A 27550-nucleotide genomic window follows, 5' to 3' on the forward strand; every position below is an offset into this window, starting at 1 on the left:
AGATTCTAGTTTCATTTCCTACCCAAAATGCTCCATTGTTTGAAATTCCAAAAAGTAAAATTGATCCAAATTGAAAGCAAATTGTTGCAACAGATATGAAGCATATAGTACAGCATATAGGGGTGGTCGAATGTGCTTAGTATACGAGCCACATGTGACAAACTTCGGATGCTTGAGAGCCACAAGAGAGATGTTTGGGAGCTGCAATATTTAAGAAGCATTTAAATTCTTAAATATATTTACTCACCATGATCATTAAACATAGGTTTTAATCCAGTGGATGCTCAGTTTACAGCCAGTAAATAATTATAAAGCTTGAAAAAAAATATGTACCTTTTATATTAATTGTGATACAAAAGGGAGCTCAGCCGAGATATTTCTGAGAGCCTCACATTATATGTTAAAGAGCTGCTTGTGGCTCACGAGCCACAGTTTGGTCACTCCTGACATAGAATTCTAGAGCGCCAAGCAATTTTGCAAAGAAGTCAACACCAGTGGCATAGCTAAGGGTAACTGGAGGGTCAATTGCCCCAGGTACCATGCCTTGGGGGGATTCAGGGGGTGCCTTTTGGCCATGTGCATCCTCCCTAAGCCTTGACCTGCCAGAGGCATTGGAAAGCACTTCCAGTTTTAGTGAAAACTGGAATTGCCTTTCTAAAGCATTAGACAGGCCTTCTGCAGCCCAGGGAATCCACTCTGCATCTCAGACCACTTCCCGGATGCCACGGGGTGGGGGAGGTGTTCTGGGCATCTGCCAGCCTCTGGAGGCCAAATTTGGCCTCTGTGCTAGTGTCAGGTAAGTTTGCACCTGCGTGCCTCAGCCAGTGCAGGGGTAAGGGGAGGGCGGGAGGAGGGTGGTCTGAGGGTGTTCTGGGATGGGGGAAGGGCAGAAGGGGAGGCCTACCTGTTCTAGGGCAGGATAGGATTGGGTTACTATTTCGTTTTTATTTATTACACAGGCCAACACACATTTTGCTTCCTTAAACATTACACCAATTCCTAGGTATATTTGGGGTGCTGATTCAAAAAATGACATCCATTTTTCCCTATCACGTCTAGTTTTGGCGACGTGAATGGTGAACCATTGGTGAATGGTTCGAGCAGCTTCCTCGTGAGGAAGCCTACGCCATGACTTCCTCATGAGGAAGCTGCTAGAACCATTCACTAATGAGGCTATACTATATCTCCAAAACTAGATGTGATAGGGCAAAATGGATGCCATTTTTGGAATCAGCACCCCAAATTCATATCAAACCACCATAAAGTCTGGGAAAAACTTTTCTGACCCTCAGTTTTGTAGGCCTGTGTTATTTAATGGGGGGAGAGGGTGCATGGGCTATTTCTGTGGCTGCATCTGCTGACACTATACCACCTATATCACCTACCTAGTACACTTTTAAGGTGATTACATTTTATAATTATAATGTATATTTTGAATAAAAACACATTACACTGCTTTCTGCACATCTAAATTTGGAAAATACCAAAAAAAATTTTAAGTTTTTCCACCTCTGCTCATAACATATTGTACAACCATGTATGATGAATGTCCTGTCCCGTCCCCCCAATTTTGTGCATATTTTTTGGACACCTTTATTCTCCCATATACTGGTTCAGCAGCCAAAAGCTACTGTAACATCTGCCTGCAGTAGGCTTTGTCCTTTGTTTGAAAACACGGCCCTTGCTAAGCAGTCATGTGCTTAGATGAGCATTTGGTACTTCTGAATGACTGAGTTACAGCCCAATCTTATTGGGGCCAGGCTGTAGCAGACCATGAGTTTTGCTGGCACTAACTGTTGTAAAGCGGTCAGTGCAAGCTGTAAAAGGCACTCTGACAGCACTGATCTGATTGGTGACAGATGCTACTGCAATTTGATTTTCAATAAGAACCCCTGGAGTTCTGTGGGTTGTTTTTTTTCCCCCAGATGGTCCCCATCTCCTGATGTTTTTAGCTTGGGATGGTGGCAGTGAATAGATCTATTAGTTTCCTTTACCCCATTCAGCTGCTGACCCAGTAAACATGAGAAGCAGAGAGCAGGAAATGGTACCTGAGTACTAACCACTAGACACTACTCCTTTTGATCAGCCTGTGACCTCCACTCCTTATATAACAATAGATGGTGCTTTTGGAGATAGATATGTGCTATAGCAGGGGTGCTCACACTTTTTTGGCTCGAGAGCTACTTTGAAACCCAGCAAGGCCCGGAGATCTACCAGAGTTTTTTTTACAACATTCACACCATCATAACATATAACATTTATGTGTACAATGTATGTTGGTGTACCTTGCATAACCGCATGAGCCAATATTGCACAACACAACATAATTAACTATAAACATTTTTTGTAATTACTTGAGTTTACTTTGATGACTTGCACTGAAGTGAATCAGCCAAGGATGCATAGTCTGGACAGTAGCTGCTGACAGTCAGCCTCAAGCACACTTCCAGATGTTCATGAGTCATGGTAGAACTTCATGTAGGAAAAGGCTGACTCACATAAATAAGTGGAGCCCTTCCTGCCTCAGGTGCTCTTATATCCCTGAGGGCCCTATTGCCTTCAAGTGGCTGCAGCTGTGCAGCACACTCTGCTGGATGCCTAGGCCTTATCCTTAAAGGGGCCACTGCTGACACCACCTCTACCTCCTTACCAGATCTTTCTCGATTCCAATACAAGTGGGTGGGGGAGCAGATCTCTATACATACCAGTGCAAAAACAGGGGAAAGGTAAGTCAGCCCCAGTAGAGTCAATGGGACTCACTCCCAGGGATGCATGGACAGGAGAGAAGCCTGCCAGCGGCTCCTCTCCCAGGGAGGAGCCTGCCAGGGGCTCACTCCCTGGGCTCACAAGCCTGCCAGGGACTCACTCCCAGGGATGCGTGGATGGGAGAGAAGCCTGCGAGCAGCTCCTCTCCAGGTCTACTCACAAGTCAGCCCCAGTAGAGTCAAAGGGGCTCACTCCCAGGAATGCGTGGACGGGAGAGAAGCCTGCAATTGACTCATTTTGACCCGTCGATCACGATCGATGTATTGAGCACCCTTGTGCTATAGGCAAAATAAGTATACATTTTTTACACTCAGAATTTATTCACCGCAGACATTCGCCTATAAGTCGATCCCACAGGTAAATCGAGGGCAGGTTTTGAGCCAACAATCATGGAATTTTCTATGATCCTCGGATAAGTCGGGGGTTAAACTTAGGGGGGTGTCTGACTATAGTCTTGTTTGATTTTTCCCTAGGCCAGATCCTGAAAAATAATTTACCACTGATTGTTACCTAAGAACTGTACAGTCTCTATTTTATTAAAAACATAGTAAAAGATCATGATACATTTTTATTCTTTTTAAATTCTGATCTTCACCACCTTTTTGTAAACAGTATCCATGTACTGTAAACAACATACCAGTAAAACAGTGGTTCCCAGCCTGGTATTCATGTACTCCTAGGGACACTCAACAGGACTTTAGAGTTTCGTGAAAAAGAATGGAATAATGGCAAAAAAAGACAGATTGTGCTCCAGAATGCCTTGCAAGGCAGGAAGGGAGGTAGCTAGTTGGCTGTGAAAGCCCCACCAATAGCTAGTTTTTGGTCATCAATTCATGTATGAACCAGTGATTGAAAACCGGCACAGTATAAAAGCTGAAACATAATATGGAAAGTGATCAATCACCCAGAATTTCTCAGCACACTTCTGGTGCAAAACAGTGCAAAGGCAGACTCTTCTGTTCTTCAAACAGATGAAAAGAGAAAGTATGTGATGAATACATGAAGTCTGGGTTTTCATAGAGAGATGATGAAGGCTTGTATTAATACAAACATTTTGCTAATATTAAGGGTACAATTTATGGAAATGGGCTGCCAAGGGATGTGCAAGTGAAAAAGGTTGGGAACCACTGCAGGAGAACCATGAATCAAATCCACCTTTAAGGTGTCTGGTGTGTAAAGCCAGAAGCTCTACATACAACATACAACCCATAACACATTACCATGCACTCCCCAAATAAATACAGCCGACAACAGGTATGGAATTAAAATGGGCCACTTTTTATTAAAATACCAAACATTGCAACGGGGCAACAAAAGGGGTTAAACAAACCCATCCCATGTGCGGGATTCTAGGGGGGGGAAATGGCCCTAGCCATCTACGTCCCCCAAACTCGTAGGGCATCCACCTGACTCCAGACATAGCTCAATTGTTATTAAGCCTGCCTCTCAACGTCACCCAAAGAGGGTAAGTCAGCAGAACTGCTATGCCTTCAGGTCACCCCTGCAAAGCCCCCATGTTTGGACAAGGGGCTAGCTAGCCTGCCTCCTCGAGGCGGTCAGGCATCATGGGAGCAGTTCTGGTTCACCCCACTTCCATTGCTGACTTAAGATTGGACACCGAGCAGGTCTTCTGCCTACCCACCCCGCACTTCTACCGCCAGTGACCAGGGCATTAAATACATATATCAAGAACCCAAACCCACTCCACAGCCAGTCTGGGGTAGGCAAAAAAACCCACCATCTTAGAGCCAATTTAGATCGTGATTAAAAATTCCTACCCGGCCCTCACAGAGCGACCAGCTAATCCCAGACTAACTATAGGGTGGGCAGGGCGGGGGTCGCTTGTCAGGAGCGGACTGAGCAGCCCCTTGCGCATGCGTGACTGGGCTGCTCTCCCGCCCCACCCTCTTCAGCCAGCCAGCCAATCAGCTGGCAGCAAACACCTGCTGCCGGCTGATAGAGGGAAAGCCTGGCAATCACTGCCAGCGCTCCAGGGAGGGCAGCGCTAACAGCCCTAACTGAGAGTATGCAATTCAATTCACAGCAGAGAGATGCGGCTGCATAATTTGCAACCCTTTTTACTCAGAAGTAGACCCACTGCTTTCCATGGGAATTATTCTTAAATAATGGTGCACTGAATTGTATCCTGGGACTTTGCTTCAAATGGAAAGGGGGATCCCATCCTGGTGTTTCAAAAAACAGGGGTTAACTTTGGCTGGAATTTCCCAGGAAAGTTACTATAGAAACAAATGATCTCTGTATCTCATAGAAGAGATACTCTGAAAAGTTTCTTTCTTTTTCAAGCAGCAGGCAAGCACCTCTCATAGAAGAGCTTGCCTGCTGCTTGAGAAAGAAAGAAACTTTTCAGAGTTGAAAGGCTCTGGCCTCTGATTGACCCGGAGATAAGGCAAAGTGATAATTTGAGCTTGATTACTTGGCAAAAATTTCACGTACTATAGGCGAGTATCTAAATTCTGAGTAATACTCAGAATTTATACATATTGCATATGTGTTGTCTGTAGAAACAAGGTGCTTGAAATACAGGTTTTCCCATAGCGTAGGAAACAGAAGGAAAAAGGAAGAAATATACTACTCCCTAGCAAAGAACTCTATGGCCCTAAGTTTGTCTTCAGTTTCTGTTCTGGGTCATATTTATTTTCTTTACTTGCTCAGCGTGAAAAGGAACTATCAAAGTCTGTACATCTGCCTGAAATTTGGCATCAAATCTGAAATGATTTTAATAGCTTTGTATGTTCACCTGGCAATGGAAATTAATTTAGATTCTCCCCTCCCCCCCCCAAAAAAAAGCGAAAGGGCTTGCGTGAAACAGATCTGTTGTGTCAAGGCAAATTTTCTGACAAAAAGCAGCACTGCCTCTATTTCAAGCATCTCCAGCACTGAATGGAAAGAAGAAAATGTCAGTGTCCTTTCGGGGGAAAACATTAGCCCAGTTGACATCACCCTCTCCTGCTTACAGTCCACCTGTTTTCTCCCAATCCATAATGGGACCCATGTAGCAAACATTTAACAAAGGCTCCCGGTAGAGAACATTATATTCCATTTATCTGGTCTGTTGGTTCAAGACATATTTGTGATGCTTGAGTTCTTCCTAGATTTAACTTGACATGCTGCATTCTGTTTCATGGCCAATCCATTTATGTGTGTTATTAACCTAAACAACTTAACTTAAACCAAAAAAAGTGGCTTAATTTAAACAAAAAGGAACAAAAAATAAATAGAATTTGGTTGAATAGCCTTAAATTCTGTGATCAACCTTGTGTTAAAAGAAAATGGTGCATGTATTATTTATTTTGATTTTGCATAAGCTGTCACTTGTGAAAAGATAGTATTTCAGTGACTGAGGGCCCAATCCTGACCTTTGAACGTTGGCTCAGTGCTGGCATGCAGTGTCGCAAATATGCCTTAAGGCACGCCTGGTAGAGCCCAGCTCCAAATGTCCCCTTCCCCCACGAGCCACTGGTGGCTACCCTGTGCACTCAGGATGCTGTGGCAGCTATTTTGGTGCTGCGGCAGCCCCATTTGCCAGGCAGCTCAGGATTGGGCTGCTCATTAACAAAATATTTAAATTGTTATTATTTCAGTACACACGTGCCATACAATTGCATACCTGTAGATGTCCAGTTTCTTTAGGATCTCTCCATTTTGCAGTACAGGTTGAGCCTCATTATTTGCATGGGTTCTGTTCCAAGCACTCACCTGGATGGCAAAAAACACACTATACCAAATCAATTAAAAAAACAAAATTTCTTTGCTCAGGTGATTTAAAAACAGCCTTGCTGACCTTTGCAATGTAAGATAAGAGTCATTAAGAAGACAATCAGTCTCCTCCAAGCGCTTCACTCAGCCCCTCCCTTCACCAATGCAAAGTGATCACCTTTCTTTCACATGCTCAGGGGGAAGGGAGGGATCTGCTGGGGAGAGAAGGATTGATGGATTGTCAGCCAGCTGCCCCCTCTCTCTTTCATTAAGGAGGCTAATGTTAAAGGACTGTTGAGTTTTTTAAACTGATTTTAAAGGGATGCATTTTTCCCCTTCTCCAGGGATCTGCACATTCCTTCTCATTTGCAGGGGTCATTCATGTTGAGTCAAATCTGTGTATAAATAGGCTGGACCTGTACCTTAGTAAAGGACTTGTTTCAGACATCTTTGGAAAATTAAAAACATAAGCAAAGTGGAACCTCCACATGTGGCCTTCCAATGTGACCATCAAGACATTGATTATAGTACCCTTTTAAGTGTAGGCTTTTAAAGCCCAAGGGACTTTAAAAGAGCTTAACCTTGACTGTGTTGCTCCCAGTTCTAGCAAATTGGCCAGGCTTTGCTCTCACTCTGTGTTTTTTAACAAGTTACAGTTTCATCGTGCTCAATAAGCCCCATCCACTCTTCACTTCCCTACCTTATTGCAGCAGCTTCTCTTATCTCCAAATCTGTAAATGAGAAGCAAGGAGGTAGAAATTCCATTCCAGTAGTTCACTGTCTATCAATTGCATGAGACATCTACTATGTCTGTATTGTGTACAGCTCTTGACCCAGTACATATTACACCACAGCAGTATATTGTGCCCATGAAGAGCAGTATGTGCCATGTACCAGAAAGGAATTCAATTTATAGTACTCAGAATCTAGGCCATATGTACTGAGCAAAATCTGTGCAAAATTATTGCTTGAAATACAGGTGTTCTCATAAGTTAGGAAAGAGAAGGTCAGAATTCAGGGAGTTTTCATGTGTTCATCAGCTTCGTTTCTTTCAGAGCTTCTGATGAAGATGTTGGGACGTTAAAGTATTCCATTCTGGCAGGCAGTGTTCTGCCACATTCAGCTGACATCCATTAAGATCCAATTTGGTATCTCCAGACTTAGAGACTTTGCTCTGATGAAACTGACAAGGTTGTTGTCCTGCAATTGTGTCAATTCTGTCAATTAGCGTACCCACAGTTATTGTATTGGCAACCTTCAGTCTCGAAAGACTATGGTATCGCGCTCTGAAAGGTGGTTCTGGCACAGCGTCTAGTGTGGCTGAAAAGGCCAATCCGGGAGTGACAATCCCTTCCACACCGGGAGCAAGTGCAGTCTGTCCCTGGTCTGTCTCCCTGGCTATGGGCCTTCCTTCTTTGCCTCTTAGCCTCAGACTGTTGGCAAAGTGTCTCTTCAAGCTGGGAAAGGCCATGCTGCACAGCCTGCCTCCAAGCGGGCCGCTCAGAGGCCAGGGTTTCCCACTTGTTGAGGTCCATCCCTAAGGCCTTCAGATCCCTCTTGCAGATGTCCTTGTATCGCAGCTGTGGTCTACCTGTAGGGCGCTTTCCTTGCACGAGTTCTCCATAGAGGAGATCCTTTGGGATCCGGCCATCATCCATTCTCACGACATGACCAAGCCAACGCAGGCGTCTCTGTTTCAGCAGTGAATACATGCTAGGGATTCCAGCAGTGAATACATGCTAGGGATTCCAGCACGTTCCAGGACTGTGTTGTTTGGAACTTTGTCCTGCCAGGTGATGCCGAGGATGCGTCGGAGGCAGCGCATGTGGAAAGCGCTCAGTTTCCTCTCCTGTTGTGAGCGAAGAGTCCATGACTCGCTGCATACCCACAGCGTACCCACAGTGAATTTATGTTATAACTGCCCATCACCCCTTTTGCATTCTTCTTCTCCAAATAAGACTTGAGACTTCTCCTGCCTTGGGTTATAGACCTAGCAGGTGTGACAAGGTAGCATGTTGTTAACTAAGCTTGTTCCTTCCTACAGCCCAGAATCCACTCTTTTAAAAGAGAAGGTCCTTTCATTGGAAATACTGCAAAGGCACTCCTTGGATAAACAATGCCTAATAGAATCCTCAGATCTGGGAGTACTTAAGTAAGATTAATTCTGACATTTCTTTGCTTCGCACTCTCTGGCTTCTTTTTTTGAATTGGTGACAGTAACGTATTCAGTGCTATCATTACCAGGTGTCAACACTGAGAAGTCAGTGGGGAAGTGACATCTGGCACAGGAGCAATAAGGTCTCTTGATCAAGAAAAAAAGAAAACTGAATACAACTGAAGGAATAGATAGGTTGGAAATAGATGATGGACAGGTGAAAGCAGTGACACTGGAGAGTAGAGGAAGGTTGATGCAGCAAAGGAAATAGAAGGGAACTCAGGCAGGAGAAAGGAAAGGGTGGATCAGTTGTGGAGGGGGATTCTGAGCTGTAAGTGCCACAAGGCTCCTAAACTTACTGTGTAAGCTGCCTTTCCCTCTCACTCTTGGGGCCATTCCGAGGAGTAAAAGCAATGCTGAGGTGTGTCCTCTGCATTACTTTTGCCCACGGACAGCCTCCGAAAGCGAGGGGCCAGGGCAGTGTGCATGGCAATCTTAGGAGCTGTGCAGCACTTATGACTCTATCCCCCCTCTGGCTCTACTATTGAGTTGGATACTCCCCCCACAACTCAAATGAGTATTTGTCTCATTTCCACCTGTTTGAACTTTTAAGCATCTCTAAAACAACCATACTGGAATCCTTCAACCCCAAAGACATGTGCAGGAGTCAGCTCCCATTGTGAGAAATCTATTAGGTCTTGGGCGGAATTGGTACAATTAGGGCACAACTGAAGAGCTGCTATAAAAACATACCTGTGGTACACATCTGTGCTGTGGACAGTATAGACTACTTGTAGCTTATTAATGGATTACTGATCAAGTTTTGAAAACAGAGTGGTTCAGAAAACACAACCAAGGTGGTCATTTTCTCTGTTGATTGCCATGCTATAAAAGTTGCAAAAAAAATTAAACAAAAGAATCATGACAGGAGGAAATTAAGAGACTATTTTTCTTGATGTTTTTTCTTTAGCTGTACAGTTCAGTTGAGTTTGGAAGAAGATGGCTACTTCTCCAGGAAAATGTAACACCAAACAGATTTTATTGGTAAGAACCAAACAATTTTGTATTTTATACTTCACGGACAACCATCACTTAGTATCTCTAAAGGCTGGATGATGTATTTGAGAATGAATGCTCATTATGTTATTTGATTTGTGGGTTATGAACCCTTGTGGTACGTTCTCAAAACCTTCTCGAAGAAAGTTCTTGTCTAATCTCCAAAATTAGTATTCCATTTGCTTTGTGCTTCATGCACCAATCTTTTGAATTGTGTCTAACTCCCATAGGCAATTTGCAGTTGCTGTCTTAGATTGACATAAGACATAAGCCTCACTGAACTCAATGGGACTTACAGCCCAATCCAGCGCAAATTCCCATGCAGTGCACTGCATCCTGTTCAGGAACTTTGGCTACTGGAGGTCTCTTTGGGGTAAGAGAACATTTGTTTCCTTGCCCCAGGGTAAACCCCAGCAGCCACAATGGGGAAACTTGGACCTGCACAAGCTCAATTGCTTGTGCAAGTCTGCTTTGCCCTGTGTTGGGCAATCAGACCTGGGAAGTGGGATAGGATGCGGCACGCACGAGTACTACCGACTCCGCTCCCTAGGCCTGACCCGCTCATCCCCTGTTCTCACCACCCTCTCCTCACCCCGTTCTGGTCCTCTTTCCCCTTGAACTGTTCTGATCCATGCTGCTCAGCACATTACTCACCTTTTCTGGTACATGCTGCTCTTTCTGCCAGTGCGCATGGATCAGTGTGGGTCTTTGTGCTGGCAAGTGCTATGTGGCCCAGAGTGCTTTATGGCACTTTTGTGATGCAAGGACTGGTGCTGCACATGTTGTGCCTGCATGCACACTGCTCAGGATTGTGCACTTAGTCAGAGTAGATTAGTGTTTATTAACATCTTTGTCCTGCTGTACCTCCAAGATGCTGAGAGTGGTATACATGGTCTCTCCCACTCTGTTGTTTTATATCACAGAAGACCTAATGACTTGAGTTAGGTTTGGCTTCCAAATAATGGCTAACCAATGATCACATAGCAAACTTTGACTGAGTGAGTACCTGAATTCCGCTAGTTTCCCCAGTTCTATTCTGACATTCTGTCTGCTACCTCTCCCTCTCTCTCATTGTCTGGTAAGCATGCTTAGGATTCAGCAGTTCATATATGATCACTGAATCATTCTTTCTCACACCTACAACACCCTTTCTTCCACCCTCATGTGAAATCTCTTCCCTTTACTTTCCATTTGCTTTGTCTCTGCCTTCCCATGTATAATAGATATTATAGAATTGCATTGACTCTCTGGCTGCAATCCTAACCACACTTATCTGGCAGTAAGCTTCACTGACTATATAAAACTTACTTCTGAGTAGACGCGCATAGACTATCCCTGTTATACTATTCTTATGCACCCTGATTTCCTGCTTCCTTAATTTCACAAATTTTCCCCCCCTGTCTCAATTCCTTGGACTCCTAATCATAGCACACACTCTATGCCAATTCATCTTTCAGTTCTTTAAATCAAATCAGGATCTTTCTCAAAACACTTCTTTTTCACCTTCTACTCCAAGCTACAAGTGTAGATAAGTGTGCATAAAAATGCACTTTCTGGTGGTTGTTTTCTCTGTTTCCTGTTTTTATTTCTCAGTGAAACTTAGACTATAAGCTAGGGATTTAACAAACCCATGCCATTATTGTTATATAAACTTTCACAGCTCACCAGGAGTTTAAACTGGCAGTTTTTGGACTCTCATTAGTTCAAATTCTAGCCAAGGAGCTAGTGAGGTATTGCCACAATATGTGGCCTGTTCCCAGTAGTGTGGATTTTGCAGCTGTCTGGTTGTTATCCTAACTATGCCAGCATTTTCCAGATATTTCTCCAGGGCCCTCGGAGTTGCGCATAGTTCTCTGATCACTGCTGGGATTGTTGTCACTTTCTTTCTCAGAAATGCAAAACTTCAACTTCTAAATTTTTTTATTTTGTAATCTTTACTACTGCTACTACTACTACTACTATTTATTTTATTCACATCAAAACGACAGCTAATAAAGATCGTATACGCACAAAAACCACAACATTTATCAGCTGGTAATCCTTATCCGCATGGACATCTACTACTACTACTACTACCACCACCACCACCACCACCCTCCAATCCACACGGATCCAATCTTTTATATGGATGTTATGAATCTTGTAAGACAAAATGCATTATGTAGATAAATGACTGCCATTCTGCTGGAGAAAACGGTTTTGTTTTTTCACGGATTTCAGTGTATTTCAAAAGTTATTGAAGTGCAGAAAGCCACATTATGTGTTTTTATTCAAAATTTACATTATAATTATACATTAAAATTGCTTTAAAAGCTTACTAAATAGGTGATATAGCATCAGCAGATGCAGCTACAGTCATTACCTATGTACCCCCCCCATTAAATAATAAATAAAAACTAAATAAAATTTGTTTTTTGCAGATTTGGGGGGGTTGTTTGCTTGCTTGCTTGTTTTCTTTACAAAAATGAGATGCACAGAAAGATGTGTTTCTTTTTTTGTTATCACCATTTTCTTCCACCTCTACTGATCAATGAGCTTTAGCCCTTCATATACATATAAACTACTTCTAATTGCACTGTATGCTAGCAACTGCCGAGATACACCTACTAGTGCATACTTTTGTTTAAATACTGTTCATAACATTTTTAGGGCCCAATAGTTGTTCAAAATGTTGTTCAAAATGTTCAAAACATTTTCTACAGTTTTAGGGCCCAATGGTATCCAACTTTCCAGCACCGACGCAGCCACAATGTAATCCCAAGGTAAGGGAACAAATATTCCCATACCTTGAGGAGGCTTCTGTGACTGGCTCCCCACCACAGAATGCAGTGTACGCCCATTGGCACAGCTGCACCAGATTGAATAGGATTTGGCCCTCACACAGAGGATCAGCATGCAGAAACAGGCTTCTGTGCGTATAGCCAATACAGAAGCAAGTGTACATGTAAGTGTGCTACCCCCTTGCACAGTCATTGAAGCTCTAGTACAGTGGCTGGATGTGACTTTGTATGCATGTTTTAATGTGCATCCTTATCCAAGACAAACAATTGCAATGCTTGTCAATTTTTCTACATATGTAGAAGTTTAAGAAATTGACAAATGCCCCCTTACCCTGAGAAGACCTCCAGCCTGCTCCTTCCCAGTGCTGGATATAGTGTGGGTCAAGTGGCTCTGCTGGAACTCAGCTCCTCCTGTCCTGCCCTCTTCCGCTGTATTGGAATTGTGGAAGATCTGGCGAGGAGGTAGATGTGGTGTCAGCAGTGGTCCCTTTAAGGGTAAGGCCTGGACATCCAGCAGAGTATGCTGCACAGCTGCAGCCACTTGAAGGAAGTAGGGCCCTCAGGGATATAAGGATCACCTGAGGCAGGAAGGGTTTATGGGTTGTAGAAGGAGTGCAGGTTGGAGGGTGACTTACTGACTTGGCTTGCTTGGCAACCTTCAGTCTCAAAAGACTATGGTGTAGGCCTACAGCACCTGGTATTCCCAGGTGGTCTCCCATCCAAGTACTAACCAGGCCTGACCCTGCTTAGCTTCCAAGATCAGATGAGATCAGGCATGTGCAGGGTAACAGTTGCTGCTTATTGAATTTGGAATCTAACCTTGGACTGTGACTTGGTTTATTGGCTCTGGACTCTGATTTGGCTACTCTCCTTGATCGAACAGGCTGTGGAGAGCTGAGGTGTGCTGTTATACTGGGAAGGACTGCTGCTTTAGGAACTGGGTCCCTGCAGTTTAAACAGGCAAACTACCCTGGTGGTGGAGTCTAGCAGTGCTGCTGTAGAGAACTGGGGCCATTGTTGGGGAACGAAAGGAGAGCTAATTAGCTTAGAGTGGGCATAAGTTCCCTAAGTGAGGCTTGGAGTGTGAATCTGGCAGAACACCTGCCCCGCTTGCTCCCTCCCCACCCCGTCTCCTCTCCGCCCTCCTCCCCAGAATATGTCCGTCCCCCCCCCCCGCCCGCCCGCCTCTCCTACCCACACCAGTGGTGTCACTAGGATTTGCATCATCCAGTGTGGGAGGCCTGTGCGTCACCCCATGTAGTGGGTGGGGCAGCGCCCAGGTGGGTGTGGTGATGTACCATTGCCCCGCCCCACTGATTTTTTGGCTGTACCTTTTGTTAGAACACAGATATTTCAAAGAGGTTTGTTTCATTGCATTCTGCATGAAATTATGCATTGATTGATATATAACATGATGGTATTATTCCTCCAAACTCTGATTTTAGTGACTTTGAAAACTTGTAGAGTCTCTCTCACACACACCCTGTGTCAACTTACTAACAACTTATTGCAGCAGTTCTCAAACTTTTAGCATCGGGACCCACTTTTTAGAATGACAGTCTGTCCAGGATCCATTGGAAGTGATGTCATGGCCAGAAGTGACATCATCAAGCAATTAAAATAAGTAATTATAAATAATTAAATTAAAATAAAATAGTTAAATAAGGGGGAGCCAGTCCTGTTCCACCAAGTGAATCTACTCTGAAGTAAGTCCTATTGTGGTCAATGGGGCTTACTCTCAGGAAAGTGTGGGTAGGATTGCAGCCTGTGAGCCCAATCCTATGCGTGTCTACTCTGAAGTAAGTCCCATAGTGGTCAATGGGGCTTACTCTATAGTCTGCCAGCAATAACAACCCCCCCAAAAGAATCAGTGAGATTTCCAGCCCTCCCCAGTGCCCAGTTTAAAGTTCTTCTATTTCAGGCATATCAGAATAAAGACCCACCTGGCTTCACAAGTTCAAAATAGAAAACTTTCCCCTTACCATTCTCTTTTTTGTTCTTTTTTTTTGGGGGGGGGGGCTGCCTTCTGTTACACTCCAGTTCCATTGGATCAGGACCCTTATGATGTCCTCACATTCACCTTTGCCTGGCCTGACCACCAGCCAAGGCACGTCTGCATTTTGCAAGTAAATGCGACTGTGAAGCTGCTTTGCATTCCATAAGGCTCCATAGACTGGGAGAGAGGCAGCTGGGAGGGAGGAACCTCCTTCTCCTGTGTTTTTGGGGGTTGCGCTCATTGGATGAGGACCATTCTGATGTCCTTGGAGCCTCTCAGCCTGCCTCAACTAATGCAAGTCTGCCTACTCATGAGTAAACATGGCCATGTGGCTTTGTTTTGGGCTCAGACTCTCAGCTGGGAGGGGGGAGCTTCACAGGTGTTTTTTGGGGGCTGCATTCATTAGATCAGGACCATTCAGTGTCGTTGGATTCCTCTCAGTCTGCCCTTTCTGATGGACTATGGCAAGTACACCTACTCACAAGTAAACATATGATACGGCTCACTTTCACTTTTCATAGGGCTCCATGCATTTTTTCCTTTTGGTTTTTTGGCCATACCTTTTGAACAAAAAGAGCTATTTCAATTCTGTTTTTTGCACTGCACTCTGCTGGCCATTCCACATCCAACGGTGTATGGCATGACAAGTTAGCTCCTAACGCTGTGAAGTTAGTGCATCCTCCCCCGGCGCGGCCCTCACTCCCCACACCTCCCTAGCGATGCCAGTGACCCACCCTCACTCACCTCTCTGTTGCCTGGCTGTCTGGCCAACCAACAGGTGATGGAACATGGGCCTAGCGAGGCTAGCTCTGGCTCTGGGCCCGCAGTAAGGGCTTGCAAACTTGCCTTACAGCATGCTTGCCACAGTGGTCTCAGTGTGTCTCAGAGGTGGCACGCACTGTTCAGGACCGGGCCCTTAATGAGCTTATAGTCCTTCACCAGGGCTGGCCTGCAGTGGCCTGCACTCTATGTTTGCCTACCACTTCCCACCAGCTCACTGTCCACCCAGCCACTTCAATCAGCTCTCCAATTCTCTTCTCACTTATTGTACCTCCTTCTTGTCTACCCAGGTAGAAGGCCAGATACAGTAAGCAAGAAGAAGAAGGAAGAAGAGGAGGAGGAGCTAGGATTGTCAAGAATGACATACTTACTTACATTCAGGTGGTAGATCTGTTGGAACTGCCCCTGCCTTAACTAAATTGTAATGTGGTTTTCTAAAACCTTTTTTGGTCAGGATCACACAGGTAACTTTCAAAACCATTACCAAAGCAGACTGAAAAATAGCAAATTAAATGGGTTTACTTCTGAGTTGTTACAATCAAATTTCCTACACCATGGGACTTGCACATGCTTTTAAAGAATTAAAAAGAGATACCTTCAGAACAGCTTTGTGTACTTTTTAGAAATACCCTGAGTGGTTGGGAAGATCAAAGCTTTATTTCCTAAATATCAAGCTGTATAGTTTTACTGCCATTTGACCCAGACATTGCCCTCACTTAATTATTCCCTGGGCATTTTGCAGCTTATGAATACATGCATGACTTTGGGCTAATGTGGAGAAATCTACAAATGCTGCTACTACAAAAGCCGTTGTCATATTTCTGCTTATTTTTTTTTCCTCTCTTTTTCCATAGAAGATATGCTTCTAAATGTCCTTTCCCCTCCATTTTCAGCTGCTTCCCTACAGCCCCCCAAGGAACCTACAGGCTAGAAAAACATTAAAGTAATCGGCTGATGTCTCCTGCAAAAGTTAAGAGCATCTCATTTAGAGACAATTTGGCTGCTTGTAGGTGATAGACATTCTGTGTTCTTGAAATGAGTCGTTATCATGAAAGCAAGATCTCTTTTTTAAAAGGGCTTCTCTATTTCCCCCTCTCTTCATCCTTCCACCTGCAGCTATAAGTCATTTGGAAGGGGATAGTAATGTTACTCCAGGGAAAGGGTGGGGGGGATATGAACGGATAAATACAAGACTGCAGAGGAGCAGGAATTAAGGCTTTCTGCTGTGTTCGGATATGGAATGGTCCTTATCTTTCCATAGTGGAAGAATTCTCCTTTGATGACTCCCTAGGACACACCTGAGTCGAGTGTTAGAGAACAGTACTCAAACTACTCTGTAATCTTCTGCAGGTTCAGATAGATGGTCAAAATAATCACCTTCCTCTGCACTTTTCTTAGAATTCTGCATGCTTTTGGAGAACAAATGCCAATGCAATAGAAATATTGACGGATAGAGTGGTGTAATAATTTTCACTGTTTTCAGCATCCTTCAGATAGGAAAGTGGCACACATAAAGACATGTATACATAGAGCTGGTTTCTAGTTCTCATTGGGCAAGAGGCTACTTCTGGTTTGTATTACTTAAGGGCATGTGGTCCAATCTGTACCTGCCCTCAGTGAAAGTGGGTACAGTTGCACTGTCTGCATAGGTGCAAAGGAGAATGGAGACAGACTATAAAGAAGGGTAAACAGCGTGTGGGATTCAGGCCTGGCCCATACCAATCCAACGCCTTTGTATTGGCAAATGCTGCCAACCAAACATCCACATGTCATTGTTGTCATCTCAACACCTCCAATGCTCTCATGTTCTTTGGAGTGAACCTCCTCTTGCAGCTTCAGCACTGGAGGGGAGAAAGTAAATTATGCCCCCACGCTCCTCTCGTTCATTTTCTCAGAAAGTGTGGGACAATGACCAAGTGGAGCTACCAGGCAGTGATGGCCTAGGTGGGCACATCCGCTGCCAGTTTGCTGCCTTTCCAGTCCACCAATCAAAGCTACTGTTTCAATGGACCTCATGAATGAGCCACCCCTAGTGAGATTTATTGCAAAGGCATCATCTCTGTGTATGTGTTTGAATTCACCTTCTGGGACACAAAAATTATTTATTCTACTAAAATAGAGTATGGTCCCTGGCAACTCTGTCTTTGCTCCTGAAGAAGGCACTGAAATGCAATCAGACAGAGGAGTTGTCTAGGAAGCCTGTTGGCTTATGAAAAGGGCTTAAATTCTGCTTCCTATACATTGTTGTGCTGGCCCTTCCTACCTGGCTTCCTCCTTCCTGCTGCAATAGATTGCTACAACTCTCTTGAGCATAACAGATGGCAGTTTGGTTTTCTTTTTACAAGCAATGATCCTTAGGACTCAAATCTATGATTCAAAAATGCAACTATGAGCTAAAAACAGAACACCAAGTGGAAGAATATCTCTGGATGAAAATCTTATGGCCCAATCCCATTTGGACAGACATCATTGTCCATCATATCCTAACCCTATCAGGGCACTGCCATGCCACCACATTCCTCCCAGTAATGCTGGCACAGCCCTTCCTAGCAATGCTGACAGTGTCCATGAAAGCTTTGCTACAGAGCAGAATCCTGACATCGACACATCCTCAGCACACCATCTGTGCATCAGCAGTGTTGAGCCAAGGAGCCAATCATTGCATCCACCCAGTCCAATGCCAGCTGTCAGGGAAGCACTGCCAGGTTAAATGGATCAGGGGGTGGGGGAAGATACAGGGCCAGTGTAGTACTTGCCCTTACAGGGCACTGGGAATAAGCAGCACAGGAACAGGTACCTCTGCTAACCGCACCACTTTGGATGGGAGTTCCAGTGGCATCAGCAAAGTAGGGGCAAAAGCAAAGACCTGCTAGGAATCCCTGAACCTAGGTTTCAGGTTCCCTTATCCCACACACACACACGTATGTCTTTTGAACCACAGTAGAGAAAAGGCAGAAGGAAAGCTACGTTAGAAGAGGGTGGCCATGTGCAACAAATACACGTCTCTTCATGGTGAATGTTTGAGGTCCTGTGGGGTCATTTCCCACTTGCAATGAACTTTTTCCACAAGGGGAGAGGCTGAGACAGGTCACAAGGGGAACCTCAACTGCATGCAGGCAAAGCAGGGTGTTGGTAGTTTACTGCACAAAGACACAGGTCAGGAATCAGGCAAGACAAGTTCATGTCCAGCCCTAACAACCAAAGTGTATATCTTTTGCATGACTGGCTAGAAACACCCATAAGCAGGGACAAAAGAATTGAGGAAGGCAGGTCTAGAACTCATGACAGATACTCCACATAATTGCTCTCTAACCATCCAGGCACAGCAGAAGACAAACAAGGTAGTGAAGAACTGTCTGAAAATGTGATGAGATCACAGCAAATGGCAAACAGCATGATGGAGTAAAAAGATTGCCTATGAGATCTGTTCGACTCTGATGAAATCTGAATGTTCACAAACTATTTTAAATTTTAGACACATCACAGACTGCATGAATTAATTCTCAGAGTTCTTTGTCAGTTTTCAAGATTACATTTGGAACAGAGTCAGAGATACTTGTTTCTTTGCTAGTGATGAATTTGCTTTTGTAAATTTAACATTTTGCTCTTAGGGATTTATGGATATTTTGTTCAACTGGATTAGGAGGCAGAATTACATCCGAAGTCTACAATTTGATTCAAATTGCCACTCTGGCAAACTCTGTCAAAGACATAGACTTTAAAATTAAAGTGTGAAAAGGTTGAATGATAACTGAAAATGGTCTTCCCATCTCATTAGAAATCAGCATCTTCGTAAGATGAAAATAATAGTAATAGACCATCAGAGATAAGGACTTTCACCTCTGATGTTCGTCCCACTTGGATATTTGAGTTTCACCTATTATTATGGTGAATGGCCTTGAGTTCATCTTCATTATAATGTGCCATTTGAATCCTGAAATATTCTATATTTGAGACAACCTGTGGTTAACACATTTTCCCAGAGATTTGCATGGAAAAATGCATCATAGGGAAAAGGGAAAGTCACCATAAGGCCAAATTATATAAGCATGAAAGGAAGTCATTTGCTTAGGGATTCAGGGAAGGAAGACAGTTTGCAGTCCAGATGGCACAATAGTATGAAAATGACAAACCTTAAATATCGTCTGTCTTGTCAGAGAAGTGAGTGGAGGAACAGCCTGTAAATGAGGATCAACAGAGAGATGGATGGGAAAGCAAATGGGACATGAGGTCAGTGTGAGACAATGGTGAATCTGTAGAAACCTGGAGGATGACATGCAAGTATGACTTTAAGACCAGTGGAATGAAAGGGGAGGGAAATATGGTATGATTCTTCTTTATGAGACTAGAACGTCTGAGACATGGGAATACAGAATCCTTACATGAAGTGTCAGGCTGGTGACACGGGAACACCCTGAGTTGCAGGAGGCAGCAGTGGGGCACCTCGGGGTCTGGCCTCAGTAGGGTTGGGGGGAAAGGGGGTTGCATCACCCAGGTCCTTCTCCCCACACTCTGGAACTCTCATAGGCCCAAGCTGCTTTGGCTCATGGGCTAGCCAGCATCTGCTCCAGCCAGTAGCCTAACCGGTTCTGCCTTCATCCCTGGCCGGGCTGGGCTTTATGCTGGAGACGAGCCCCCTTAGGCTCTGCCCCTTCCTCCCTGTGAGAGTTATAATGCTGGCTAGCTGAACCTTCCCTCCCTCCCTCTTCTCACCTGTGCCTCTCCCTCCTGCTCTCCTTCCAGGCAGGCAGCAGGGACTGCTGCCCACCCCCTCGCCCATGGTATGGACTGGGCTTACAGTCTATGTTACCCCCACAGGCCGGCAGGCAAGGAGGTAACGTTGATCCCTGGAGCTCTGTGCTATCAGCTGGAAGCCCGCCTAGCTGGTCAGGGGCTGGCTTGGTTCCCCATGGCTCTGGCACAGGGCTCAGGAGCAGGCCACTGAGTGCCCAGTCATGGCTCATGTAGCTAGCTCCCAGGAGTCTGCAGACTTGTTCCCTCTGGTCTTGCTGCTGCCCTCCCGGTGGGTGTGAGGGTCCGTCTGTGGCAGCCCCGTGGTTCCATTTCCCCTGCAAGCCACAGGGGCTAAGGCAGGCTCCCTCTTCCTCCTGCTGCTGCCCAGCCTAGGGGCTGGCTCCTGGGTGGCTGTACTCCCAGGTAAGTAGTAGTAGTAGTAGTAGTAGTAGTAGTAGTAGTAATAATAATAATAATAATAATAATAATAAATAAATAATACAGGTATTTATATACCGTCTTTCTTGGTCATCAGATTTCTCCTCAGACTTTAATTCAAGGCGGTTTACATAGGCAGGCTGTTTAAATCCCCGTAGGGATTTTTACAATTAAAGAAAGGTTCTGTCTTTCAAGAACCACACAACATTTCAGATGGAACTTTTGTGGTCTGTTATCACTTTCTGGCCTCCTCCCACACAGGCTGACAAGCAGCTCCTTCCAAAGAGCAGGTGGAATAACTCGGCTCAGCTTGTCAGCTGCTTCAAGGTCACACGGTGCCGATGGCCTCGAACTGGCGACCTGCAGATGTTATCTTCAGGCAGTTGGAGGCTCAACCCTCTAGACCAGACCTCCTGCACTGTCAGGGGAACCCTGACATAATCAAAAAGGGTTCACAATGGTAATCATTTGAAACATGTTGGCAGTGACTCTGTTGAACAAAATTGTTCAGTTTCAGCAATCTACACATTTATCCCATGGAATGGCACATTACAGTCAACAAGAGATTGAAAATGCATTCTCATTTTGAAGTGTCTCTTCCACTGCAAGTATGTAAGATCACTTAGGGCCCAATCCCATCCAATTTTCCAGTGCTGGTGCAGCTGTCCCCATGGGGCATGCACTGAATCCTTTGGCGGGGAGGCAGTCACATAGGCTTCCTTAAGATATGGGAACACTTGTTCCCCTACCTTGGGGCTGCATTGCGGCTGCACTGATGCTGGAAAATTGGATGGGATTGGGCTCTTAGGCTGCAATCCTATGAATGCTTTCCTGGGAATAATCTCCTTTGCACACAGTGTGACTTACTTCTGAATAAACATATTTAGGATTGCATTGAATTTAGGATAGACTGTGTTTCCCAGCCCCTGCTCCACAGATTGACTGCAGTTGATGAGATAGATGATGCAATACATGCAAACTTCCCTATGGAGATCCTGATTCACACAGTCAGTACTCCACAAGTGGTTGCAGGAAACATGCTGTCACGTGTGAACAAACCTGAAGAAGTTAATGAAAATCCTGACAAATAGGCTTGTAAGCTTGGCTATCATCCTTGATGGTTCAGAGTCCAGACAATGCAGCTGGGAGGCTTTTCAAAACTGGAAGGTAGTTGTGTGTGTTTTTTCTTTTGAAGAGAATTAGATTTTCTTTTTTTTGTACATTTTAGGCCACCATTGCACCACAAATTTATTCAGACATTCTGTCATTCATTTATGTATTTTTGCCTCACCTTTTGACCAGTAGGGCACCGGAGGCGGTTTACAATCATTTTAAAGCAATAAAATAATATTAAAACAATAAAACAGTTTTTAAAAGCCCAGTGGATCTGCACCAAATGACTAATACAAATGTGGGCAGTCAGGCTTATAAAATTGGCCTAATTTTCATTTGCAAGGCTGATGATGCCAAGGGGAGTAAATTGGTGACTTAGAACCTGCTATTAAAAATCTTGATCACATTTGATGAACTGGGCTTGATGTGTGTATTAAATGAAAGGAGCCAACTGAAGCAACATCAGGTCCAGCATGCTTACACAAATTACAATTTCTCAGAAATTCAGACTTTTTTCATCCCTCTGGGCATCTGCTAGAGGGTGATGTAGAACTTGCCAATCAAAGTGACACTGCAGCAGCACATCTGGGAAAATCATCTGCTTGATATGACATAAGAGCCACGGCAGAAGACGGCAACAGCTCAGGAAACAAATAATTAAAAATAGGTACATTTTAGGTGCAGCTCGCTTATCCATAGAGCAAACATGTTTCTCTGGAGCTCTGTGAAACTGGAAGTTAATGAAGCATTTTTATTGTGAAATGGATTTTGGATATGGAAGAATGTCTGGGTCAAGGTTGGAGCCTCAGGGTAAGGGCCGATGTTCGACTGCTGATATTTTTGAAGAGGCTAAATCTTGGAAGACTTTGGGACACACCAGCCAATGCCATGTGGAGGAGGGTGGATGACTCTCCTAGGTGCCAGAGTGGCTGTACAACAAAACATTTGAATTCTTTGTAATTAAAAAATGCTGGTGCCAGCACAACTGACGGGGACTTTATACCTCAATGAATCAAGGCAGCAGTCCAGGCCTCCGGCATCTTGTGCAAGCCAGCCAGAAATGTTTGTAACATCTCTGCCTCCTGATGTGACCAGAGAAGCATATGCTCCATTTGGCATTCAGCTCTCCATTGGGATCCTAAAGTTGTTTCATTGTATTTAGTGAAAACTTCTCACTAAAATCTCCTCTGGTCCTTTTGACTTCAGGTTTACATCCTAGTTCTGAACTCAGTCCCACTGCAAGAGTGAAATTTCACAGTACGTACAAACTTGGTTTCTATGTTCTTTGCAAGTCTAGACTTTGAAAAAATATAACACCAAGACCAAAAGCTAAATTCCATAAACTTCATCTCTGTCCCAATTTTTTCTAGCTGCCGCATTTCTACATAGTAGGAAACTGATGGATATTATAAAGGGTATGAATGACTCCCACCATCACAGACCCTACTCCTTGTTTCTGACTCGGTTCTTGAGATGAGTTTTGCTCAGGTGTCTCCCCAAACAAACACACGTCATGCAGAAATTTGGTAGAAATTAGGCCCAGGTTTATTAATTAATTAGCCAGCAATTGCAAAATCATTGCAGTGGATCTTGTTTAGAATATTCCACCCCCAGTACTAGCACCAATCATGGAGGAGACAACTATCCTGCCCAAGAGCTTCTTTAGGTGAAACCTCCTTGGCTCTCAGGATCACCTTGCAGTACCCAACTTCATCACTGCCAAGCCTCTGTGTGAAAGGGAGTCAAGGAAGCTGAACTGGGCAGCCCAAACTGGCAGCCTCTAAGGCAGTGGTTCTCACACATTTAGCGTCAGGACCCACTTTTTAGAATGAGAATCTGTCAGGACGCACAGGAAGTGATGTCATGACCAAAAATGACATAAACAAGCAGGAAATTTTTTAACAGTCCTAGGCTGCAATCCTACCCACACTTACACAGGAGTAAGTCCCGTTTACTAACACTGTTAAAAGCATATACATAGTAGCTTATTAAAAGTACAGGTTTGTAACTTTTCCCCAAATGCAGTCACATGCCATGGTAGCATCAAGTCTAATATATTAAAAATAAAATATTGAAATGAATGGGGACCCACCTGAAATTGGCTCGCAACTCACCTAGTGGGTCCCAACCCACAGTTTAAGAAACACTGCTCTAAGGCCAATATACCACCACAGGGAAAGACTTAGATAGGCCACAGATAGGGCAGTAGTAGATAGATTGTATTAAGAGCGTGAGATGGGACAACTCGGGTTCAAACCTGAGCATTCTCCGTGGGTGGCAACTGGCAAACCAATATCACTCATCTTTAGCCCTAGTTTATAATATTGGTATAATAATTCTGGCCTCCTTTGCAGAGTTGTTGTAAGAATCACTGAGATATGGTGTATTGGGTGGTTTGAGTTCTATAGAAGTACTGAATATTGCTGTTGTCATTATTTTAAATACAAATGTGTGTCCGCACAACACAGTTCTGCATGAATACCAACTACTGTATTGTTGGAGATTTTATTTGCTTGGCAAGCTGGAGGAGAAATTTCAAGTCCTATTTTTAAACACTGGTGCCTGATCTCTAGGACTGCTGAATACATGAAAATAAGTGAAGCATTGCATGGTCGTTTCCAAACACACACTCATTCTCATCTTAGTTGTTCTAGGCCCAAATGCTTAACATAACACCATTCTTCCAAAATTGTCTTTAATTTAGCTGCCACCATTTCTGTTTGTCCAGCCTGGAATTTTACCCAAAGGCTTGAATTTTACCCAAAGGCTTGAATTTCAAATCAAAATGAGATTGTAGTCACACCACAAGCTGTCATTGTGATGTGTAGGGTGCCAGTTGTTCGCCTTTCAGCTTCCCAAACTGAACCCAATATGAAGCTGCCACTTTAAAAAACTAACTAAATCAAAGTTAAAGGTAAATCTCACATCTCAGAAGTTATCCATATGTAAATTTCAGAATTTTAGCCCCACAACTGCTTAGGAATAAAATGCACTTCCTATTGATCTGTGCTTTGAGTGAAAAATTGCCTTGCTGAAAAGTGCTTGTAATGATGAAATGCTAGGTGTGAATGATCTTTATTGCCTGTTTGATTATGTGTCTTTAGAGCAAAGAAAAAGCTTGACTCACTGACACTTCCTTTCCATTGCCGTCTATGAGTTATAGACTTTTTCACACTCGTAAAATAAATATAATAGGTGGAAGACTCTACCTGACAAGGTTTTTATTGAATTTTCTGGGCAAAGCAAATAAGTGATATCAAAAGGGAGCCAAGTCTTCGAGTGCAGCCATTGGAGCAATGGGAGCAGGACGAAAGAGGGAAGCAGAAATGAACCTGCTTCAAAAGCAGGTTGAGAGGATGATGTAGTGATTCCAAAGTTGGACTTTGGTCTGGAAGAGCCAGGTTCAAATCCATACTCAGCCATGAAGCTTCCTGGGTGACCTTGGGCCAATCACTCTCTCTCTCTCTCTCTCTCAGCTTCACTACCTTGCAGTCAATTAACGACACCACACAAATTAGAAAGACATCAAAATATTAGGTGGAAATAATCTTCCCAGAATGACAATGGGAGCAAAGAGCTTAGGGCAATCCTAACCAGGTCTACTCAGAACTAAATCCTATTTGGTTCAATGGGGCTTACTCTCAGAAAAGTGTGGTTAGGATTGCAGCCTTATTAGTTTAAAAACAAAACACGATAAATGTACATGATGATTTTTAATGAAAAGTTACTGCGCAGGCTGTAGTCTGGACTTGGGCAGCCCAATCCTAAACTGGCTTCTGCTGGCAGGATGGGAACTTGCACGGTCATTTAATTATCAACAACAACAGGAATCTTTTAATGTAATGTATTTATGGGGTTGGTAAAGCCTCCCAAGAAACATGTAGGGAAATCAAGTAGAGAAAAGCGAGGGAGAAAGAGTGAGATTAATGGTGCGTGTGTGTCTGTGTGTGTGTGAATAGAGAGAAATTAGGAGTAATTTTGGAGATTGTTCTGTTGTTGTTAATAAGGGTGGCATCAGGAATTGGCTAGATATTGGCAAAGAGCTTATGCTCAAGTGAGGACCTATCTGACTAGGCCAGCACATGAGTCACAGTACTTGTGGCAGTCATATTACTCACTGCACCATGCAGAGACTTATCTGTGTGTGGTTAATTCACTCCTCCCCCCACTCCACCATAACTTGGCCCCAGCAGTGTTTATGATTAAGACTGAAATCTTACAAACTTAACTGACGGTAAATCCCATGAATACAATGGGGCTTACTTCCACATAGACACACCTAGGACTGTGATTTTTTTTTTGTTTGTTTTTAATATGCTGCTGTTTCACAGTGTCTTATTCCCAAAGTTGTTCACAGTAAAATCAGAACAGGGCAATAATGACAATAGAATGATAATACATATCAAGATTTTCACAACAATTCATTAACACTTCACAAGAGAACAGAACAACAAATTCTGATAAAATGTAGATTCAGCAGTTCAGTAAGATTGCCTGTTATGCTGGCAAAGGAGGTGGAGGCAGGGCTTAATTTTGAAAAAGAGAAAGATTCTTTGTGACAATTATGCCATATCCTCTGCAAGCCCGTAGTTTTGCAAGGTTGTTTGTGGAAGGACAATGATTGTTGGCAACCTTCAGTCTCGAAAGACTATGGTATCGCGCTCTGAAAGGTGGTTCTGGAACAGCGTCTAGTGTGACTGAAAAGGCTGATTCGGGAGTGACAATTCCTTCCACACTGGGAGCAAGTATAGTGTGTTCCTGGTCTGTCTCTCTGGCTATGGGCCTTCCTTCTTTGCCTCAGTCTGTTGGCCAAGTGTCTCTTCAAACTGGGAAATGCCATGCTGCACAGCCTGCCTCCAAGCAGAATGCTCAGAGGCCAAGGTTTCCCACCTGTTGAGGTTCATTCCTAAGGCTGTCAGATCCCTCTTGCAGATATCCCTGTAGCGCAGCTGTGGTTTACCTGTAGGGCACTTTCCCTGCACAGGTTCTCAATAGAGGAGATCCTTTGGGATCCAACCATCACCCATTCTCACAACATGACCAAGCCAACGCAGGCGTCTCTGTTTCAGCAGTGTATACATGCTGGGGATTCCAGCTCGTTTCAGGACTGTGTTGTTTGGAACTTTGTCCTGCCAAGTGATACCGAGGATGCGTCGGAGGCAGCGCATGTGGAAAGCGTTCAGCTTCTTCTCCTGTTGTGAGCAAAGAGTCCATGACTCGCTGCAGTACAGAAGTGTATTCAAGACGCAAACTCTGTAGAACTGGATCTTGGTATGTTCTGTCAGCTTCTTGTTGGACCAAACTCTCTTTGTGAGTCTGGAAAATGTGGTAGCTGCTTTACCGATACATTTGTTTAGCTCGTTATTGAGCGAGATCATTGAGCCAAGGTACACAAAGTCATGGACAACCCCTAGTTCATGTGCAGAGATTGCAATGCAGGGAGGTGAGCCCTCATCCTGAACTATGACCTGTGTTTTCTTCAGGCTGACTGTCAGTCCAAAGTCTTGGCAGGCCTTGCTAAAACAGTTCATGAGCTGCTGGAGATCTTTGGCAGAGTGGGCGGTGACAGCTGCATCATCAGCAAAGAGGAAGTCACACAGACATTTCAGCTGGACTTTGGACTTTGCTCTCAGTCTGGAGAGGTTGAAGAGCTTTCTGTCTGATCTGGTCCGGAGATAGATGCCTTCTGTCACAGTTCCAAAAGCATGCTTCAGCAGGACAGTGAAGAAAATCCAAACAAGGTGGGTGCAAGAACACAGCCCTGCTTCACTCTGCTTTGGATGTCAAAGGGGTCTGATGTGGAGCCATCAAAGACTACAGTGCCCTTCTGTCCTCGTGGAAAGACTTGATGATGCTGAGGAGCCTGGTGGACATCCGATCTTGGGGAGAATCTTGAAGAGGCCATCCCTGCTGACCAGGTCGAAAGCCTTTGTGAGATCTTTGAAGGCTATAAAGAGTGGCTGTCGTTCTCGGCATTTCTCCTATAGCTGTCTAAGGTAGGATACCATATCGGTG

At 44.2% G+C, this 27550-nt stretch overlaps 1 protein-coding gene and 1 pseudogene across 3 annotated transcripts in view; one reads left to right on the plus strand and one right to left on the minus strand.

The window, feature by feature from the left end:
* The window catches only part of LOC136643644 (VPS10 domain-containing receptor SorCS1), a 483280-nt gene that overhangs the window by 313434 nt on the left and 142296 nt on the right, over positions 1-27550 (plus strand). For all 3 annotated transcript variants that reach the window (XM_066618822.1, XM_066618823.1, XM_066618821.1), the window contains exon 5: positions 9609-9682. In XM_066618822.1, coding sequence (XP_066474919.1) covers positions 9609-9682 — 74 coding nt within the window. The remainder of the gene's footprint in view (positions 1-9608; positions 9683-27550) is intronic.
* LOC136647104 (5S ribosomal RNA) lies at positions 13157-13276 on the minus strand (annotated as a pseudogene).

The sequence above is a fragment of the Tiliqua scincoides genome, chromosome 3 (assembly GCF_035046505.1).
Source record: "Tiliqua scincoides isolate rTilSci1 chromosome 3, rTilSci1.hap2, whole genome shotgun sequence".
NCBI lineage: Eukaryota > Metazoa > Chordata > Lepidosauria > Squamata > Scincidae > Tiliqua > Tiliqua scincoides.